We start from the raw sequence: 18,937 nt of genomic DNA, 5'->3' as shown, positions 1-18,937 counted from the left end.
TATCTTTCCAACCATGTCAAATTTGTTGACCATATTTTTCCTATGCAGGGCAATAATAGACATCTAGTTCCCTCCTTGCTAGTATTGGACTCCTCATGTGTGGATATTAATATCAGTACTTCATCTTCTCTCCACACTGATACACACTCCACCTCTAACCCTACTCTTCTTTCTCATCCGCCTATTTTACCTCTCATTCTCACTCCCATTAAATCCTTCTCACCTACCCATACTCCACTATCCCACCCCAAATGTTTTTGCTCCTTCACCCTCACCTATCTCCCCACTTATATCCATGCAATCACCCTCTGCCACCCAGCCACCACTTTTCCTGCCTTATAATCTTCGTTCAACTCATGTTCAAAAATAGAACTCCAAATATTTTAATTCCTAGTTTATTAATCACATCACTGCTCATCCTATTCCTCCCACTCTTGAACCTAAGAATTTATCCGAAGCGCTCAAAGATGAATATTGGCATGCTGCAATGTCAGATGAATTTGATGCCCTTATGCGTAACGTCACATGGGATCTTAGTCCCCCAGCTGACCATAATCTTATGGGCTGCCGATGGGTTTTTCGTATCAAGAGAAATATGGATGGAACAATTGTGAAGTATAAAGCTCGTCTTGTTGCTAAGGATTATCATCAACGCCCTGGTTTGGATTTCTCTAAAATATTCAGTCTCATTTCAAAACCAACTACTATTTGCTTGATTCTAAGCTTAGCTCTTGCTTCTAGTTGGCCACTTTGTCAATTGGATGTTAATAATGCTTTTCTCCAAGATACACTTATTGATGATGCTTTTACGATTCAACCTCTTGGTGTTATTCATTCTTCACTGCCACATCATGTTTGTAAGCTCAAGAAAGCTCTTTATGGTTTCAAGCAAGCTCCAAGAGCTTGGTACCAAGAACTCAAGGGTTTTCTTCTTCAATTTGGTTTCAAGAATTATGTCGATAACTCCTCTCTGTTTTTTTACAATATGGATGGTGTTTGTCTTTATTTCTTGGTTTATGTTGATGATATTGTTCTTACTGGTAACAATGATCAATTTCTCAAATCATTTGTCACCCAACTTGGCCTCAGATTTTCCTTGAAGGATCTTGGAGTCCTACATCAATTCTTGGGTGTTGAGGTGATTCACACACCTACTGGTCTATTTTTTGCCTCAACATCTTCATATTTCTAATCTCTTGGAATCCTTTTCTATGGCTGGAGCTAAAGAAGTCACTACTCCCACGTGCTCATCCACACCTCTATTAATTAAGGATGGCTCACCTCCAATAGATCCCACTCCTTTTATAAAGCTTGTTGGTGAACTTCAATATTTATCTCTCACTCGCCCAAATGTTTCATTTGTTGTTAATCGTCTCTCCCAATTTATGCATTCCCCTACTGAAATTCATTGGACTGCATTGAAACGAGTTCTTCTTTATCTCAAGAACACTATTTTTCATGGTCTTTTTCTACGAAAAGGCATTCCTTTTCACTTATGAGCATTTAGTAACTCGGATTGGGGTGGAAATTGTGATGATGGTCGCTCCACTACAGCTTATCTTATTTATCTAGGCTCTAATGCTATCTCTTAGAAATCATGCCGTCAAAAGACCGTTTCTAACTCTTCAACAGAAGCTGAATACAAAGCACTTGTAATACTACTACTAATATTATGTGGATTGAAAATCTTCTTCATGAATTAGGGATAAAATTATCTCAGCCTCCATCATTGTTTTGTTATAACACATGTGCTCCTTATCTTTGTGCCAATCAAGTCTTCTATTCCAGAATGGAACATATTTCCCTTGATTATCATTTTGTCCGAGAATGTGTCACAAATAGGCAACTCAGAGTTCATCACATCTTCACTAATGATCACCTGGCAGATGTCCTCACCAAAGCCTTAACTCGTCAACAATTTATTGTTTTTTGGTCCAAGATCAGAGTCTCCAATGGAGTGTCCATCTTGTGGGGGCATGTTAAACTGATATCAGAAGATCAAGAATCTACCAATTAAGTCAAATATTTTAGCTTAGTCTTATCAATAGTTCATTCTACTTAAATGTAATCTTCCATTAGATGCCATATCTTTCTGTTGTAACAAACTCTATTACTCATTTGTATCTGTTGTATTTAACGTCAATATGATTCAATGAAAATATACACAATTCTTCAACACAACCAGCATTTTCATGAAGGGATATAGATAGGTATAGTGGTGCACCAGTTACAATGGCTTAACGGTCATCTAAAGAATTTATTGACTTGATCAGATGTTACACGGAACTATTAAAATCCTACCACGTAAATGTACAAAAAAAAAATTTCTTTTCCATAGCGACATTTCATTAATAAGACTAACAATAGAGTGTAGCTAATAAATGCAAAAGTACATTGTAGTGCATCATATTACTTAATTATGAAGACATTATTTTTCATAAGGGATTTCAGCCAACTGAACATAATTAGCTCATGCAAGTTTATTACATAATATGATCACTTCATTTACGGGGTTTAGAATGCAATGTAGATGGGACTTGTAACAATGTGCTTGTTGGACACCCATGATAATTCTCCTTCTCCAATGACTCCGAAGCCTGGGTGAGCACCGTTCATGGAAAATGTCATATCGTAGGTAATTTGTTGTTCTTGGTGAGTGAAACTGAGGCTGTAGTGGGAAAGATCAATTTTTACATTTAATGGTTCTTTGATCTTGGCATTATAGATTTCCTTAGCATCACCCACATTTGTCATTGTTCTTTTGACAATGATCCTTGATGAACTTGATCTCATTGGCACACCTATTGAGGGATAATTGAGTTGCTCACCAGAAATGGATCTAGTACATTGGGTGTTGTTTTTAGTGAATATTTGCATCTTTTGGCTATTATTAGAAAAAATTTCACAAAGATAGGCAACATAATTATCTAGTTCAATGTTGTAGACTAGACCTGGATCCATGGCATTCATTGCATTGACTTGCCCTGCTCCCCGTTGGAGAATGTTAGCATTGTTGTGCAAAGTAGCTTTATCAAAAATTGGTTCTCCATCTAAGTTGAATGTGTTGCCTGTGGTGATGAGTGTTGATTGAACCTCTGAAGTTGACCATTTACGTTTGTTTTCATTTTTCAACTTACTCATGATAAGAGCCACAATTCCTGAAACATGAGGTGCGGCCATAGATGTACCACTTAAGAAGTTGAATGTCTTTGTTTTTAGACCAGATGGGAAAGGCCCAACTTCTACTGGCCATGCAGACAGAATATTCACTCCAGGTGCAGTGACATCTGTCTTCACAATGTTTCCATTATACTTGACAGGACCTCTCGATGAGAAGGAGGCTAATGCCGGAGATGGGAGAACACCAAAAATCGTACTCATCGTAGGTGATCTTTGCTGTTGGTGTAGAGTTTGTAGAAAAATAATGTTCAATTTTAATGGCATCTTTACGGCTAACATGTGATGCTGGAAGATGGTGAGATTCTGAATATGTTGTGAAGCCAAACGTATGGGAATTCATAAAGATCACACCATCACCTCCAGCATTCCTGATAACATCAACTTTCTTACTACTTTCTGTATCACCTCCAACAAAGCACATTACAATCTTTCCCCTAACATTCATGCCATCTAATGAATTGTTCTCACAAGTTATTTGGTCCTTTTGCCCACTGCTGCCTGGGAAAGCAAGAGGAAGAAAAATTGTTAGTAACTGTGTTGTTGGGTTGATTGCCACTTTCCACCCTGGAATTGCTTCCCATTGCTGAGCGTCACAGTTGCTCTTATTCTTCTATCTGTAATGGTTACACCAACAACTATATCCCATGGAGCAGCATGGCCCAATGTCCCCTGGTTTGGGCCCTCATTACCAACAGTTGTGTGGGAGATGATCCCCTTCTGCATTGCTGAGTAGGTGGCGACAATGATCTGATCTGCCTCAAAGGATTCAAGCCAGTTTCCTCCAAAGGACATTTGGAGGATATGCACCCCATCTTGAATTGCTTTGTCTATACCTGCTATGATATTACTTGATACGCAACCTTTATCCTTCCAGCACACCTTGTATACAGATATAAATGCTTTGGGCGCCATCCCTGCAGCTCTTCCTAGAGCTTGGCCAAGGACTTTCCACAGTATCCACAAAGTTTCCTGCCGCAATGCCAGCCACATGCATTCCATGACCTTCAACATCAATTGGCTGAATGGTTGTATTACCATTTTTGAAAGATTGCCAATGACTTTACCATTTCAAGATGGCCTTTGGAAGAAACAACTTGCATTCCATCCTCTTGGGCATGGTGGCATTCCTGCATCATCAAAAGAAGGATGGGGGAAGTGAATCCCAGTGTCCAACACTCCTATGATGATGCTTTCACCCAAAAAGGAGTTGCTTGTAGACCAAGCTCCAAATAATGTGCTCAAGTTTAGTAATTTATGAGTGTACGTAGTTTGAAGCTTGAGCCGTTGGCTTTGGATTCGCCATTAGAAATCCATCCATCTTCTTCATGGCTGTCACCTTTTCGGGTGTCAATCTTGCTGCAAACCCGCTAATTGCTTCCTTATATGAATAAAGCAACAGTGGCTCGCCTGTGTCTAAAGTAGCATTGGGCAAAAAGGACTTGTGTCAATTCTCTAAATCCTCGGCACCCAAGAAATTTGAACCTTCTGGCTTCAGTACATGGACAATGTAGGTTTAGATTTGGTCAGTGTTTTCTCTATAGTCAGTGACTATAGGCAATAGCTGGCTGTGAACCAAGAAAAAAATATTGTTAAATGAAAGAAAGTACACAAGTAAGAAAGAAACAAAGCCACCCTTGAACACTGCCATTTGAATGGTGTTTTGAAAAAACCCAATGGAAGAGATCAAATAGTCAAGATGTGAATGTGTTGTAATGGTTCACGCACTCATGATATTACAATATATATATGGACCATCTATCCATGGCTTAAGATGGCACATCGTTGAAGGACTTTTGGAATTTCTATTCATGGCAAAACCTAAGCATCTCATCAGGACTGTGATCATCCATTTAATTTACTAGTAAGATAGAGTACCACATTGAATTCAGCCACCAAATATAATTGCCTTGGATGAAGGATCTCACTAATAATTTTGAACTGTAGAACATGCTTAGCCTTTGGATGCTATGAAACAATATTATCTTACTATTATTTAGAAATGCATGTTGTCCAGCATGCTTTCTCTGTCTACTGTCCTTTTGACAAAGTATTCAATTTCCATTAAGAAGTGTTTTAGAAAATAAATTAGTCATACAAAAGGTCTCAGCTCACTAGACTAATATATATTATAAGAGCTTATTCTAAAATGATGGAGAAGGTTAAGGATGATGTAAGCGATCCTTTTATTCATCCGTTATACTCACTAATTTTGATCATAGAATCCAATGAGCATCTAGTTTGTGAAGAATTGTATATATATATATATATATATATATTTATATAGTGAATAACCATAAATTTATTAAAAAAAATGTACATATACAAAATAGGTCAAGAGTCCGCTAGGTGTGAAAACAAACAACAAATAAGAAAATAGTTCTGGTCCAAGAACTCGAAATGAGTTCATTCTTAGAACCCGCCTCTCCTTTGTCCCTCCTCCAATGGCCACTATAATCCGTGAGGCTTTTTCTCTCCAATCTCGGGTTGGATTACTATCAGAAAGGCAACTTGGTCTCAATCTCCTCCACCCTCTTCTTAGCGAACTTTTTGGTAGTTTATGGATTTCAAGTAACAGTCTTTGATCTTTCTACTTTCTCAATTATCCTGAATTTCATTCAATTTGTTCCTATTTTGCTGTGAAATAAGGATAATAATCTCTTGGTTTTGATGCGTAAGATCATGTGCTTCACTAGATTTGAGAACTTACCTACATCAAGCTACCAACCGCCAGGGACTGAACTAGGGGAAGGGGGGCTAGCAGGGGCTTCAGCCCCCCCTCAGCGTTCGGTGGTTTTCTTTGTGTGGCCGGAAGACCCCAGAACCAGCCCCCCTTGGAGGCCGGCCATCCCCCCTTAGTGGCCAAGCAACCCGGCCAGCGACAAGCTTGAAGCCCTCCTCTACAGCTCTACTCGACGCTCCCGGCCAAACGCAACCGGCAGTCGGCAATTGATGGGAGTCATGGGACTTGAAGTCTTGAACAGATGAAGATGAGCTCATGAACGGATGAATGGATGAAAGCTTGAACTTCAAATTCAATGGAATTGAGTGGCTTGGTAGGTGGGCCCACAACCATAATTATTACGGGGCCCATTTATCAACTTTAGCCTCTTTTTGTTCAAATTTTCATTAATATCTTTAATGGAAAAAAATAAAAAGCTAGTGTAACTGGGCAGGCAGCTGGGCTTATGTAATTGGGCTTTTGTGCAATTGAATGGGTTGTGGTTTGTAATAAAAGCAAAAGCCTTGTTGTTTGTGGGCCGGCCAGCCCATGGGACTACAAATTATCAAAAAAACAATAGCTTCTTGAAATTTTTGTTTCTTGATTTCAAAGTTCCAATTCTGAATATTGGTTGGTTGGAGTCTAACTGTCTACGAGTCTTGGAGATAATAGTGAGTATATTACATTATTATTATTTTTATTATTAAAATGAGAATGAATGTATTACTCCTTGAAATGATAATGAATATATAAAATTCATGGATGAAAAAATCAAAACATGAATGTTAAACTTCATTTTTATAAATATTCCCACAATGTGTTTGATTAAATGCCTCAATGAGTTAAAATGTTGAGAATATCAAATATCAAATATTAAATAATTTTTAGTGTTAAATCTATATAGCAAAATGTATAACAAGATAGACTTGAATAAGACTAGTTATACCAATTACCAAAGGTTTCATATTCATTGACAGAGAACAAAATGGATTCAAAAGCTTGACTTCAACACTTTAGGGAAACAGGTTGGGAGGAATTTTTGGGAGAGGTTACCTCTTTTTGTAAGGAGAACTTAATCGATGTGCCTAATATGGAGGATAATATGCCAATTCGTGGTCGTTCTAGGCGAGAAGGACAATTCATTACTCATTTTCACCATTATCTATAGAGATTTTTTGTGAGATAATTATTTTTTGTATTTATCATAAATCTCATTAATTTATTCTTTTTATTAATATTTTCTATCTATTTCAATGTTAGGTTATTGATTTGATTTCTCAAGAAATGCACAACCACTTTCCTGAAGCTAGCACAGAGTTACTTCTTTTGGTATCATGTCTTGATCCAAGGGACTCATTTCCTAAATTCAACATCCATAAGCTACTCCGTCTTGCAGAGATGTATCCTGAAGACTTCTCGGTGACTGAACGTATGATGCTTGAGGATCAACTTGCTACTTTCATTTATGATGTGCAACATGATGATGATTTTGCAAATGTCGGGGACTTGGGAGGTTTTTCTATGAAGATGGTTGATACTGGAAAATGTGCTATTTTTCCACTCGTTTTTCACCTTATTGAGTTGCCATTGGTTTTGCCAATTGCGATAGCTAGTGTTGAGAGGGCATTTTCAGCAATGAATGTTGTAAAAACTGACTTGCGCAACAAAATGGGAGACGAGTGGATGAACGATAGCATGATTGTCGATATTGAGAAAGAGATCTTTGCAACTATCGACAATGAGACAATTCTACAATTTTTCAAAAAAAAAATGCAAGCTCGTCGTATTCAATTACCTCTTCTGAGTAGCATGTGTCACACAGATGCCAATTCTATCTCGAGTGTCGTCATCCATAAAATCAATTAATCCTGGTTCCGTCCCTGCCAATCGTAGAGGTATAAGAAACATTTTCAAACTTATCATCATCCTTTGGAGAACTCTTTTTGGATAGATTAAAATGTGCCATTAGAGGTATATATAGAAACCAGTTTGCAATCAACCATTCCAAACCTTTCAAGAACTTTTCCAATGTATTCGGATCAACTCAACCACAACTTCCCATGCTCTCTATCTCGGTGAATAAGTATGCCTAAAATCTTCTTTGTAGCACCAAGATCTTTAGAAGCAAATTATGATGAATCTTGTTAATAGCTCTGCATTTCAAGCACCAAAAACAGTTGAAGTTAACCAACCTCACGTGCTATGCACGGGACATGAGGATTTAAATGAAGCTGCAACCAATGAGAAAGGAGATAACGGGCTGACAAGGCGAAAAGACTGGGTGCAAGCGTCGGGCGAGCACACTACTCTCAGGATTCGTGGTTTGAATTACACTGTGTCCAATTGCGGGAAGGCGAGGCACGTGACGAGGTTTGTAGGCTAAGCTGGAAAGGCAATGCTTAAAAGGGCCGGGAGATAGAGGAAAGGGGTAAGCATTGAGACAAAGAAGCCAAGGCCTGATCTCTAGTTTCTCCTGTGAGCTATTCCGGTGACCGGCGGCGGGAAGGGTTAATCCCAGTAATATTACTACTTTAGTTGTATTTCCTATGGATTTATGCATTTCTGCTATGCTAATGATGTTTTGAAGCAAATTTCTATTTGAACTCTGTTATATTGATGATTTGGCTTTCGTAATCAATTGCTAGGAGTTGTTCTGAGGTTGATTGTTGTGAGAATTATTTAGAAAGTACATTCAGTAATTCCTTGTTGCCTATTTCACAACACAAACTTCCTTAACATATGAAGCTTCAAGGATTTAATCTCTTGATTTTTAAAATTTTAGATTTTTTTTAAAATTTAATATTATTTTTACGAACAAAATAAGGTATGAATTTTTAAATCTAATATTAAACTTAAAAATCATGATTTTGTTATGCACATGTAATAACCATTAGTATATATATATATAGAGAGAGAGAAACGACAAGCACCATCAAAAGCATAGAGTGCACTAGTTATGGTAATATAATGAACTCCTAAAATTTTGGTATATGGGTCTAGTAACTATTAGCATCTTTCATCTTTTATCTTAGATGATGCTTGGATTGAATCACAATTTTTTATTTTTTATTTTTATGTTTTTAAATAATCTTTGAAAATATTTTAATTGTCCACGGGTGCCATGACATCATTTGTCTTTGGCTAGGGAAATATAGTTTCTTTTTTATTCTTGGAAGTTAGGAAGGTGCTCGGGGTTTCAAATGCAGAACAGGTTTTTTTAATTCAAAAACCCCTTCCATGTTTGAAACGCAAAACAACCTTCCTTTGAAATTGTCCGGCATTTCATACATTAAATAGTGTCTTTTTGTTCAATCTTATAGAGTTTGAAACACCAAAGAATCTTTCCAGTGTACCAAACACCTAACAGTTTTTATCTGGTTTTTGGTTGTGCATATGCAACATTTGGAATGTTGAAGGCTTGCAATGCTCAGGTTTGAAATGCTAAACAACGTTGATTAAGTAAGATTTTACGATGTCAAAATGAATACTGAGAGGTGGACGATGAGAAGCAGTGTCTATGCTCATAAATTGTAGACAATCGGTAGGGGCTAAAGTAAAACTGGGTATCCGATCTGGTTTTTAAAATCCGATCGGATACCGGTTTTTCATATCGGTAAAAACCTCAATTCGTATCCGACACAGTTTAAACTGGATACCTGATTTAAACCGAAATCGGATATTTGATATCCGAATTCAAATTTAAGTTTATTGGTCTTATAGAATCTTTTTTATATAATAAGATTACATAAAAAACAAATATAACAAACTTTAAAAAGGATTAACAAGCTTATATTATTCACTACACAATAAAAATAATAAAAAGTTTTATTAGTCCTAAATAATAATAATAAATCAAATATTTTCGGAAGCATCAAACGTTCTCATAAGTCTCAGGGCGATAAAGACTATAAGAGATGAATTATAAGAAAAAAATATATATTTTAAAGTGATAGTTTTAACTCATGTAAAATTTAATTTCATTATATATATAAATATATAAATTAACTTAATTTATTATTATTATTATTATTATTATTATTATAATTATTATTATTATTATTATTATTATATATATAACTCTAAATTAAGGATTTGGATTTTTTTTCCTTTTTAACCCTTGTAAAATTTAATTAATTAACGTGTATATCTATAACTTTTAAAGAGATTAAATTATGAATTTAGATTTTTTTTTTAACTTTTTAGCCATGTAAATTATAAATTTATTAATATATATAACTCTTAAAGAGATTAGATTATGAATTTAGATTTTTAACTTTTTAGCCCATGTAAATTTTAAATTTATTAATATATTTGTATATATGAGGGTACCCAGTTTTTATTTTCTCCCGACCCAGATCCGATCCAGTTTTCATGTTAAAATTCGAATTGGGTACTCGTAAAATTTGGATACAAAAATCGGATACTAGTTCGGATCATCAAATTAGAATTTTTTTGCTCACCCCTAACCATGCATCGGCACATGACAATTCCTTAATGGGTTTTGTTATAAGCTCTCCTTCAATAGGGACGAAAACTAACAGATCCAATCACAAACTAACAAAGCTATTCAGTCAATCAACTCAATCACAGAAAAACTGAAACAATTCTAATAAATCTCATAAAACTTTATTCATATTCAGCATGCAAGCCATGAACTCAAGCTAAGAGCATCCAGAGCTAACAGATAACAAGCATTCATCTCATCACGGAAGTCTAAATCACATCATCAATCATCCAAACAAGTAACAGAGAACATGAAAAATTGAATACTATAAATGAGAATGTCATAAAAATAAGCACATATTTTCTGAATACAAAATTGAATATCTGGGTCATCAATGCTTGAAAAGTAGTTGGGGCATTAGTTAATCCAAAAGGCATGATAAGCCATTGGTAATGACCATTATGTGTCCTAAAAGTAGTTTTAAATCTGTCTTCAGGCTTCAATAGAATTTGATGATATCCAAACCTATATTCCAATTTAGAGAAAAATTGAGCTCCACATAGTTCATCTAATAATTTATCCATGGTAGGAATTGGATAGGTATCCTTAATTGTGATAGCATTCAATGCCCTATAGTCAGTACAAAATCCTCCATGAACTATCCTTTTTTCCTCACCAACAAGAAAGGAGATGAAAAAGGACTTGTACTAAGTTCAATCAAGCCTTCTTGCAGCATGTCCTTCACCATAGTTTCAATTTCATTTTTCTAACGACAAAGGTATCTATAGGGTTTTACCTTCACTAGAGAAGCTTCAGGTAACAATGGAATTGAAAGGTTATAAACTTTGGAAGAAGGTAATCCAAAGGGCAGAGAAAAAACCTTGTGATATTGTAACAATAATTGTTGTAAACCATGTGGCATATCTACTGGAAATCCAAGTGTGCATCAGAAGGTATAGAACATTGTCTGGAAAATTTATCATTGGAACTATCATAAGGAGAAATTATAGACAATGATAAAGTATAACATGCAGCAATTGATTTAGTTGAGCACAATCTATCCAACTGATGAACTGATTTAAGATGAGGTTATAAATTTTTGTCACCTTTCAAGGTAATAAGTTGATTGTCTACCACAAATTGGATATACAAATTGTGATAATTTGTAACGTGAGGACCCAAAGTAGTTAGCCAGGAAGCCCCCGAATTTAAATCAACACCCATGATTTGCAAAAAATATACATCCATACTAAGGATAATGTGTTGAATTGTGACCTGCAGATTATTGATAAGTCCTTCCCCTGTAAAGCATTACCATTACCCACCAACACCTTAAATGTTGGAATTTGGAAAACTACTAATTGGAGGAATTTTTCCACTTGAGGATGACGAAAATTATCATCACTACCACCATCAAGCAACACCTATATAGCCTGTCCATTAATATAACCAGTGAACCTTAATGTTCCTGAAATTAAAGTACTATCCATAGCATTCAAGGATAGACTCTGAAATTCCTGTGTCAATTGTTGATCTAGTTCAGCAAATAATTCCATAAATGTCTCAGGTATGTCTTAGATATCTTCATCCCAATGTAACAATAATAGTCTTCTATTTGGGCATTTGTGCTGAGGAGAGAATTTCTCATCATAATTGTAACATAGTCCTTTGGCTCTTATGTCCTGCATTTTAGAATAATAAATTTTTCTAAAAGGTTGAGTAGGAGCTAAAACCTTATTTGTGGTAGATGTAGGTCCCAGAAAAGCTGAAAATTTATTTGTAGCTATTAGAGGTGCTAGTAATGCCAATGGAGCAGGTTTTCTAATAGCTATAGAAATATCTGGAACATATAAATGCTTAAATTTTCCTAGGCTAACACCAAATCCACCAAACTTATATTATCATCATATAGTTTTGCTATAGTAGCTGCCAAGGGATGACATCCCTTTGTAATTCCTTCTTTAAACCACTAACAAAGCAATCTAGCAATGCATCAGGAGACAATCCTTCTACTCTATTTGCCAAAGCCGTGAATGGATGGTAGTAATCTGTGACAATTCCCTCCCAAAATAATTTAAAAGTGCATATCAAGGACAATCAAACGCTGAAGGGCCCATAAGTAGTTTCAACTGCCTTTGCTAAGGCATTCCTTGAAGAAACAGCACATGATTTCTTTAACATTTGATACCAAGGTACCACAGGACAATCAAAATGTATGACAGCTACTTTCAATCTATATGAATCAGAAATGTTATAATAATCTAAGAATTGTTCAGACTGAAAAATCCATTAAAGAGCATTACTACCATCAAATCGATTAAGATCCATTTTAGCATAACACCAAGTTGAATGATTATGTGGTCTCATCTTAGTCAAAGCAACAGATTCCTCCATAATTTGAGAAGGATTTAAAGAAGAAGCTATTAAGTGGTACATCTGTAAATATTCCATACATTTAGCAATATATGCCAAAGATTTCTCAATAAAAGATAGGCGTTTTACATTGTCCTTCTCTTCCTTCTGATCCAACACAGCAATAATTGTTTCCATTTTAGCAAAAAGTTCCTTAAAATGATATTCTCTACCATTGATGGAAATCAACAATGAAAGCACCAAAATATTATAAATCTTCATTCAACAGGGACAAAAACTAATAGAGCCAATCACAAACAAACAGAGCTAGTTAATCAATCAGCTCAGTCATAGAGAAATTGTAACAATTCTAATAAATCTCATAAAACTTGATTCATATTCAACATTCAAGTCATGAAATCAAGCAAATAGCATCCAAAGCTAACAAATAACAAGAATCCATCTCACCACAAAAGTTTGAATCACATCATCAATCATCTAAACAAGATACATGGAACATGAACAAAAACTTAGCCGAATAAAAGAACAAAAATTAAGACAACCAAATCCGACAGCTCACACCACCAGATTCCTCTCTCTTCTCGTTAGAGACTAGCCTCAGATCTCACTTCAATGATGAGCCTTCTCCCTACGTTTACCTCTTATTTAAGCTACAAAGATAGTCACTATAGCTAGTGTTAATGCGCCTGTTTCTCTATTCCCTTCCCAGCTTCGTCTCCATAGTCAAATGCATAACAAACTTCTTGATCTCACCATCCATGTGTCGACCAGGTAGCCGCTCTTCAATTGCTCCTACAATTGGCGTGACATTCTTTGAGGATGATGCTCCCATGTGGCTTTGCTCTAACATCCCCTCCTTGGTTTTACTTTTATCTTGACCAATCATTCCCTTCACTTGCCCCACATTAAATTCAGCATCTTCATTAATAAAATCAACATCTACCATTAATTTTTCCGCCTGACTTTCCATTAATTGATCTTGTTTTTTAACTATTACATAACCATTGACCACCACCTAGCGGTCTACCATTAGTTCAGCTATCAACTGGTAAGGAAGCATTACATGGTCATCGCTAACTGTAGACTTGATAAGTGTGGAAGGATAGCTTGAGGTGTTGCAATTATGGTGGTAATGGGCCTCCTCGTCCACGTCTTTTTCCCAGGCCCCGTCTAGGATGGGGACGGGGAATCTTCATCCCCAAATCTCTACATAGAAAAAAAATCCTTTCATCCCCATCCCAGTAAGGAAATGATTAGACCCGTCAAAATGGTCTACCAAAACCCGTCATTTGGCGGGGCGGGGCGGGCCGACCCGCCATTTGGCGGGTTGGCAAAATGCCAACCCGACCCAACCCACCTTGGGTTGGCGGGTTGAGCGGGCTGGCCCACTAAAAATATAAAACATTTAAAAATTTTATATTTTATATATTGATTATTTTTTTTAACAAATCAAACCAAACCAAAAGATATTTATTAAAGCACAAAACATAATACAAAAGACGTATTTTAAAAAATATTTTACATATGAAGTTATAATAAATCACACAACTAAAATAATAAAACAAGTAAATTAAAACATATCCAACCAAGTTAACCAATTAACCCAACATTCAAAAGTTCCTACATGAATTGAACAACTATAGTTAAGAGAAATATCAATACCATGATATTACATAAAGCACCTAAAACATTTATCCTCATTTAAGCTTTTAAAAAAAAAAAAATTTTTTTAGTAAATTAAAAGGGCGGGCTAGCCCGCCCCGTCTATGACCCTAACCCAAACGGGTTGGCCCGTTTCGGCCCGCTTCCAAACGAACCTACAAAAGGCCAACCCAACCTGCCAATTTTTGTTGGCGGGGCGGGCTGGCCCGACGGGTCAGGCCCGTTTTGACAGGTCTAGAAATGACCACCGCGGGGATCCCAATCTTAATACACCTATAAATTTTAATTTTTTTAAAAAATTATTTAATACTAATACACCCATGAAAAACATAAAAATCGTTCAATATAAAGCTCCACAAAATAACATATCAAAAACTTACAAAAAGCAAATCTCCAAATGTTTATCAGTATAAATCAAACATAAATATAAAACTTATACAAGTACAACAATACAATCTAATACATCGATGAGTTTTCGGTTCCTTTTTTGAGGATTATTCAATAATTATATATATATATACAAATGAAAAGGATTAATTATGAAATATGTTTTCCTTTGAGGATTTTTGGAAAATATTTCAAAACCATTATTTAAAAAAATAATATTTTGAGAATTATAATGGTAAAAATATAATTAATTAAAATAAATTAACTAGGGACGGGGATCACTGGGGTGAGAAGAGTACTCTCGGTCCTCGCCCCCATCTAAAGAAACGATGATTTTTTTTTTTTGGGAAAGAAGAGCGGGGCGAACCCACTAGAGACCCAGGGACGTGCACAAGCCTCGGTGGAACAAGTGGGGACGGGGCCGCGCTCACGTGGGCACTGGAACCACCCGTACACAACCACTATTCACAACTCCCAGAAATGTGCCCTCAGCCGAGAATCGAACTCTCACCACTCGGTGAGAGCTCTATCGGCGACCCGTGTACCAATAGACCAGAAGGTCGTTGGCAGAAACGATGACAAGTTGATCCCAAGTCTCATCCCCACAAGAGAAAAAATCATAGAATTCCCATCTCCATCTGGTTGGGGTCCTCATGGGGATCGGAGATTTCCCGCCCCCCTACCACCGCAGTTTTTGCTTATTTATATAGTTTTATGTCCAAACCTACGTATTATAACATTTGGCAATGTGCAGGATTTTTTGTGTTATATATTATAGATAAATTTAATTTAATTCCATCTACTATGTATGATGCAGTCCATGTTTACATAATATATATTATGCAACACTTTTTTGTGATATCTGCTATAAATATACAAGTTACAGTTATGGTTATAAGAGCTTTTCCCAATTATAGGACAAAAGAAGATATTCTTAACTCTAACTACTCCTATAATGCAAGTAAGCAATTTGTGTTTTATATATCATATGCTTGAATATTGCTATTAGGTACGCTAGCTATCTTGATTCATGTGAAAATTTAAGAATCCCTAACATTAGAACCTATCGGAATGTTTTAGATATAAGTATCATGATGTGGTAAGTTCTTTAATATATTATAAACTATTGAATTGTGTACGACTCATAACTATATCTTTCCCCATGTGCATGTTATATGGCGCCATAGAGGAAAGAGTTGATAAACTAACTACCACCTATATTTAAATGGGATGTATTTGTACAGAACTTGCTAAGATGCATCTCCATGATAGATCAATAGTTTGGTCTAAATCAACACATAATGGCTGTTGTGATTAGATTAGCTGGAGAACGTCCTGGCTGTTGTTGTTAGATTAGCTGGAGATATATGGAAGATACAAATCAATAGATACCTTACTCCAGCTATGTGATAGGAATTGTAGTGTTGGATATCTCATCAGTTAACACTGGTTCATCAAGCATGGGGCTTGGTGTATCATCAAGAGGATGCATTGCGCACTTACATCTCCTAGTACCGGAGCATCACTTGTCATTTTTCCCTACTCTACCTATAAATCCATTAATTTATAGTCCTCAACGATTTGTCTAGGCAACTTTTGTATGAATATATATATATATATATATATGGTTTAGTTAAATTAATTAACATTCTTATTTATTGTATCTAAATTGTTTAATATCGATACTACAATTTTTAATATTTCTACTACAACTGAATTTCATGATCATAATCAACACTTCAAAGATAATATCTATTGCTCAAATCAAAGCGATAACCTCCTCAATGCTACTGTTTAACTCCACACTTCAGAAAACATTCTTAAATAATATGATTTAGTTAGTAGTGAGCTCCTGCTTGAGTAACCTCCTGCACCTTATCAAAAACAGCCAACTACACTTGGCTAGACGCAGATAGGTTCATAGAGAACATGATGATAAGGCTAATAGCAAAGAGCTTATGAGATCATGACAGATGTAGATATGTGGATCTTGATGATGTACATAGATATCACCTTAATTTTAGTGTATACATCATCAAGATGCTTTTGTCATTTCAATAAAGAAACATTAACTTAGTGTGTAAAAAACTTTTTAAGGGCTATATCCCAACAAAAAAAACCCAAATAGAATTGGTTGGATAAAAAGAAAAGGATGCTCCATGTTTAAAATATCAAATAAAGCAACAATAAGTTAAAAGTAAAATAAAATAAAATAAAAAGCTTGTTTGTCATTAAACATCGAATAAAGCAAACAAAAAAATTTTTAAAAAAGGTTGTGTGGTGTTTTAAACACCGCCATACAAAACAAAAGAAAAAATTGTCAATTTTCCAACACTATTTGGCATTTCAGCATTGAACAAATTTTCAAACATGTAAAAAAGAAAAAACTGTTTTTCCAAGCATTTGAGTTTGATTTGATAAACAATTTAAGGGTTGCAAAGTCATTTTAACAAATAAAATAGCTTATGCCACCGGTACAATTAAATTATTTTGAAAGATTATTTAAAAAAAACCTTTATGTTTGTGTTACAAAAAATAAATAAATATAAAGCCAATGTGCATATGATACATCCCATAAAAACTACATATTACATAATTTTATTAAACAATTTTATTTTTTATACAGTATCTTTTGACTTGAAATAAACTAAAAATAGTTATAAAAAGGTACCCCATTATAAAAATTAAACTCTAATTAATCATAAAAAGTATGTTATGGATATATAAACGAAATTAATATTTAGGGGTATTACAGTATTTTTTTTCTTAATATATAACTTATCTACACATGCATGCATCTAATGGATAGTTTATATGCAAAATGATTGAACTAAGAAAACAAAAGAGAAATGGGAGCCACTGTCTATGAATGAGAGGACACTGCCCTTAGGGGATGCATGCAAAGTCCCTTATTTAAGGAAAACAAATATATATACTTGGCCTTTTCTTCTTGATTCCTTGTTTCATTCATCAAAACCTCTTTCAAATATTTTTCAAAGCAATTTAAAAGATATATATATATATATATTACTTGCATACTCTTGCAAAAATAAAAATTTATTGGCATATTTTTGTAAAAATAATATTAACTTGTATAATCATCAAATAAAAATTAGTACAAAAATTAAAAAAAGAAGCTAAGTTTTTATTGTTTAGAAAATAGAAGAAAACAAGAATCAATCAATGCTTCCTAGTATTTTATGGGAGTATATAAGTAGATATAATTATTAAAAGTACATTAGTAATTTCCCATGATTATAGGGGTATAAAAGTAATTTTTCCAATTTAAAACTCTAAACTCACATGCATGGTCTACTAAAAGAGGTCTCTCAACATGAACACATGGATGGATCCCTTGTAGCGAATAATGAGAATATAACTAAACTTGAAAGTTAAAAATAAATAAAAAAATATATAGCCAAATGAAATTGAGGAATATTGAAGTTTAATAAAAAGCATACTAATGGATTTAAAATTGTTCTTCATGTGCTTCTTATTTTGAAAATATTGTAAAAATTTTCATCAATACCTCTAAGAATACCTCTCTAATTATTAAAAATTAGTAATCAATTGGGATTCCAAGTTGATGGAATCCTAATTACTTAGTTATTTTTAATTGATCATGGAAAAAAAATATATTTAAACATGTCACATGGAGTCTTTTGCTTATCCTCAATAATGCTTTCTTGGAGGTTCATTCATCCATTACAATATCAATGTAGATTTAGAGACTTGTCATTGTAAATGATGTAACTAGTTATATTGTTGATCTATCTTCCAAAAAATAAAACATTAAATAAATAAAAAATAAAGCTAATCTCATATTTGACTTAAATCAAAAAATGAAAGTTCCCAAATTTTTGTGATTGCTTTTATATTTAAATATATTTCTCCAAATATTATGTTTAATTTATTCAAAGTTTTGGAGAAATTCAATGCCGAAACCTAGTTATCAATATAAAGTTGTATCTTGAATTAAAGTTTTCAATGTAAAATTGTAAAATAAATTACTATAATAATGTTTATATATGTAAAATATTTCCATATATATATATAATTTGAGTCATTTTCTACTTTTTATTACTATTTATATAAGGGTAATTTTGATATTTCAATACAATGAGGGTTTCAAAGATTTATATATAATTATAAAAGAATTATAAAATTAATCA

The 18,937-nt window shown here is 34.5% G+C and overlaps 1 protein-coding gene across 2 annotated transcripts; it reads right to left on the bottom strand.

Annotated features, from left to right (window-relative positions):
- Positions 1 to 2,383: 2,383 nt before the first annotated feature.
- Positions 2,384 to 6,220, bottom strand: LOC120270003 (subtilisin-like protease). 2 transcript variants are annotated; one of them, XM_039277011.1, is made up of 2 exons: positions 5,888 to 6,220; positions 2,384 to 4,745 (listed from the first exon to the last, which is right to left on the bottom strand). In XM_039277011.1, the coding sequence occupies exon 2, from the start codon at positions 3,457 to 3,459 to the stop codon at positions 2,515 to 2,517; it is 945 nt and encodes a 314-aa protein (XP_039132945.1). In that variant the 5' UTR covers positions 3,460 to 4,745; positions 5,888 to 6,220; the 3' UTR covers positions 2,384 to 2,514. The 2 variants fall into 2 exon arrangements, with proteins under 2 accessions (XP_039132945.1, XP_039132946.1); XM_039277012.1 differs by having other exon boundaries at positions 2,385 to 4,745.
- Between the last annotated feature and the right edge of the window lie 12,717 nt (positions 6,221 to 18,937).

The sequence above is a fragment of the Dioscorea cayenensis genome, chromosome 10 (genome assembly GCF_009730915.1).
Source record: "Dioscorea cayenensis subsp. rotundata cultivar TDr96_F1 chromosome 10, TDr96_F1_v2_PseudoChromosome.rev07_lg8_w22 25.fasta, whole genome shotgun sequence".
Classification (NCBI taxonomy): domain Eukaryota; kingdom Viridiplantae; phylum Streptophyta; class Magnoliopsida; order Dioscoreales; family Dioscoreaceae; genus Dioscorea; species Dioscorea cayenensis.
The sequence above is the reverse complement of the archived record's forward strand: the minus strand, read 5'-3'. Positions and strand labels throughout refer to the sequence as shown.

What these genes read in the sequence shown, in the direction of transcription:
- LOC120270003 (XM_039277011.1), bottom strand. Translation starts at nt 3,459, where the DNA reads ATGTTAGCCGTAAAGATGCCATTAAAATTGAACATTATTTTTCTACAA.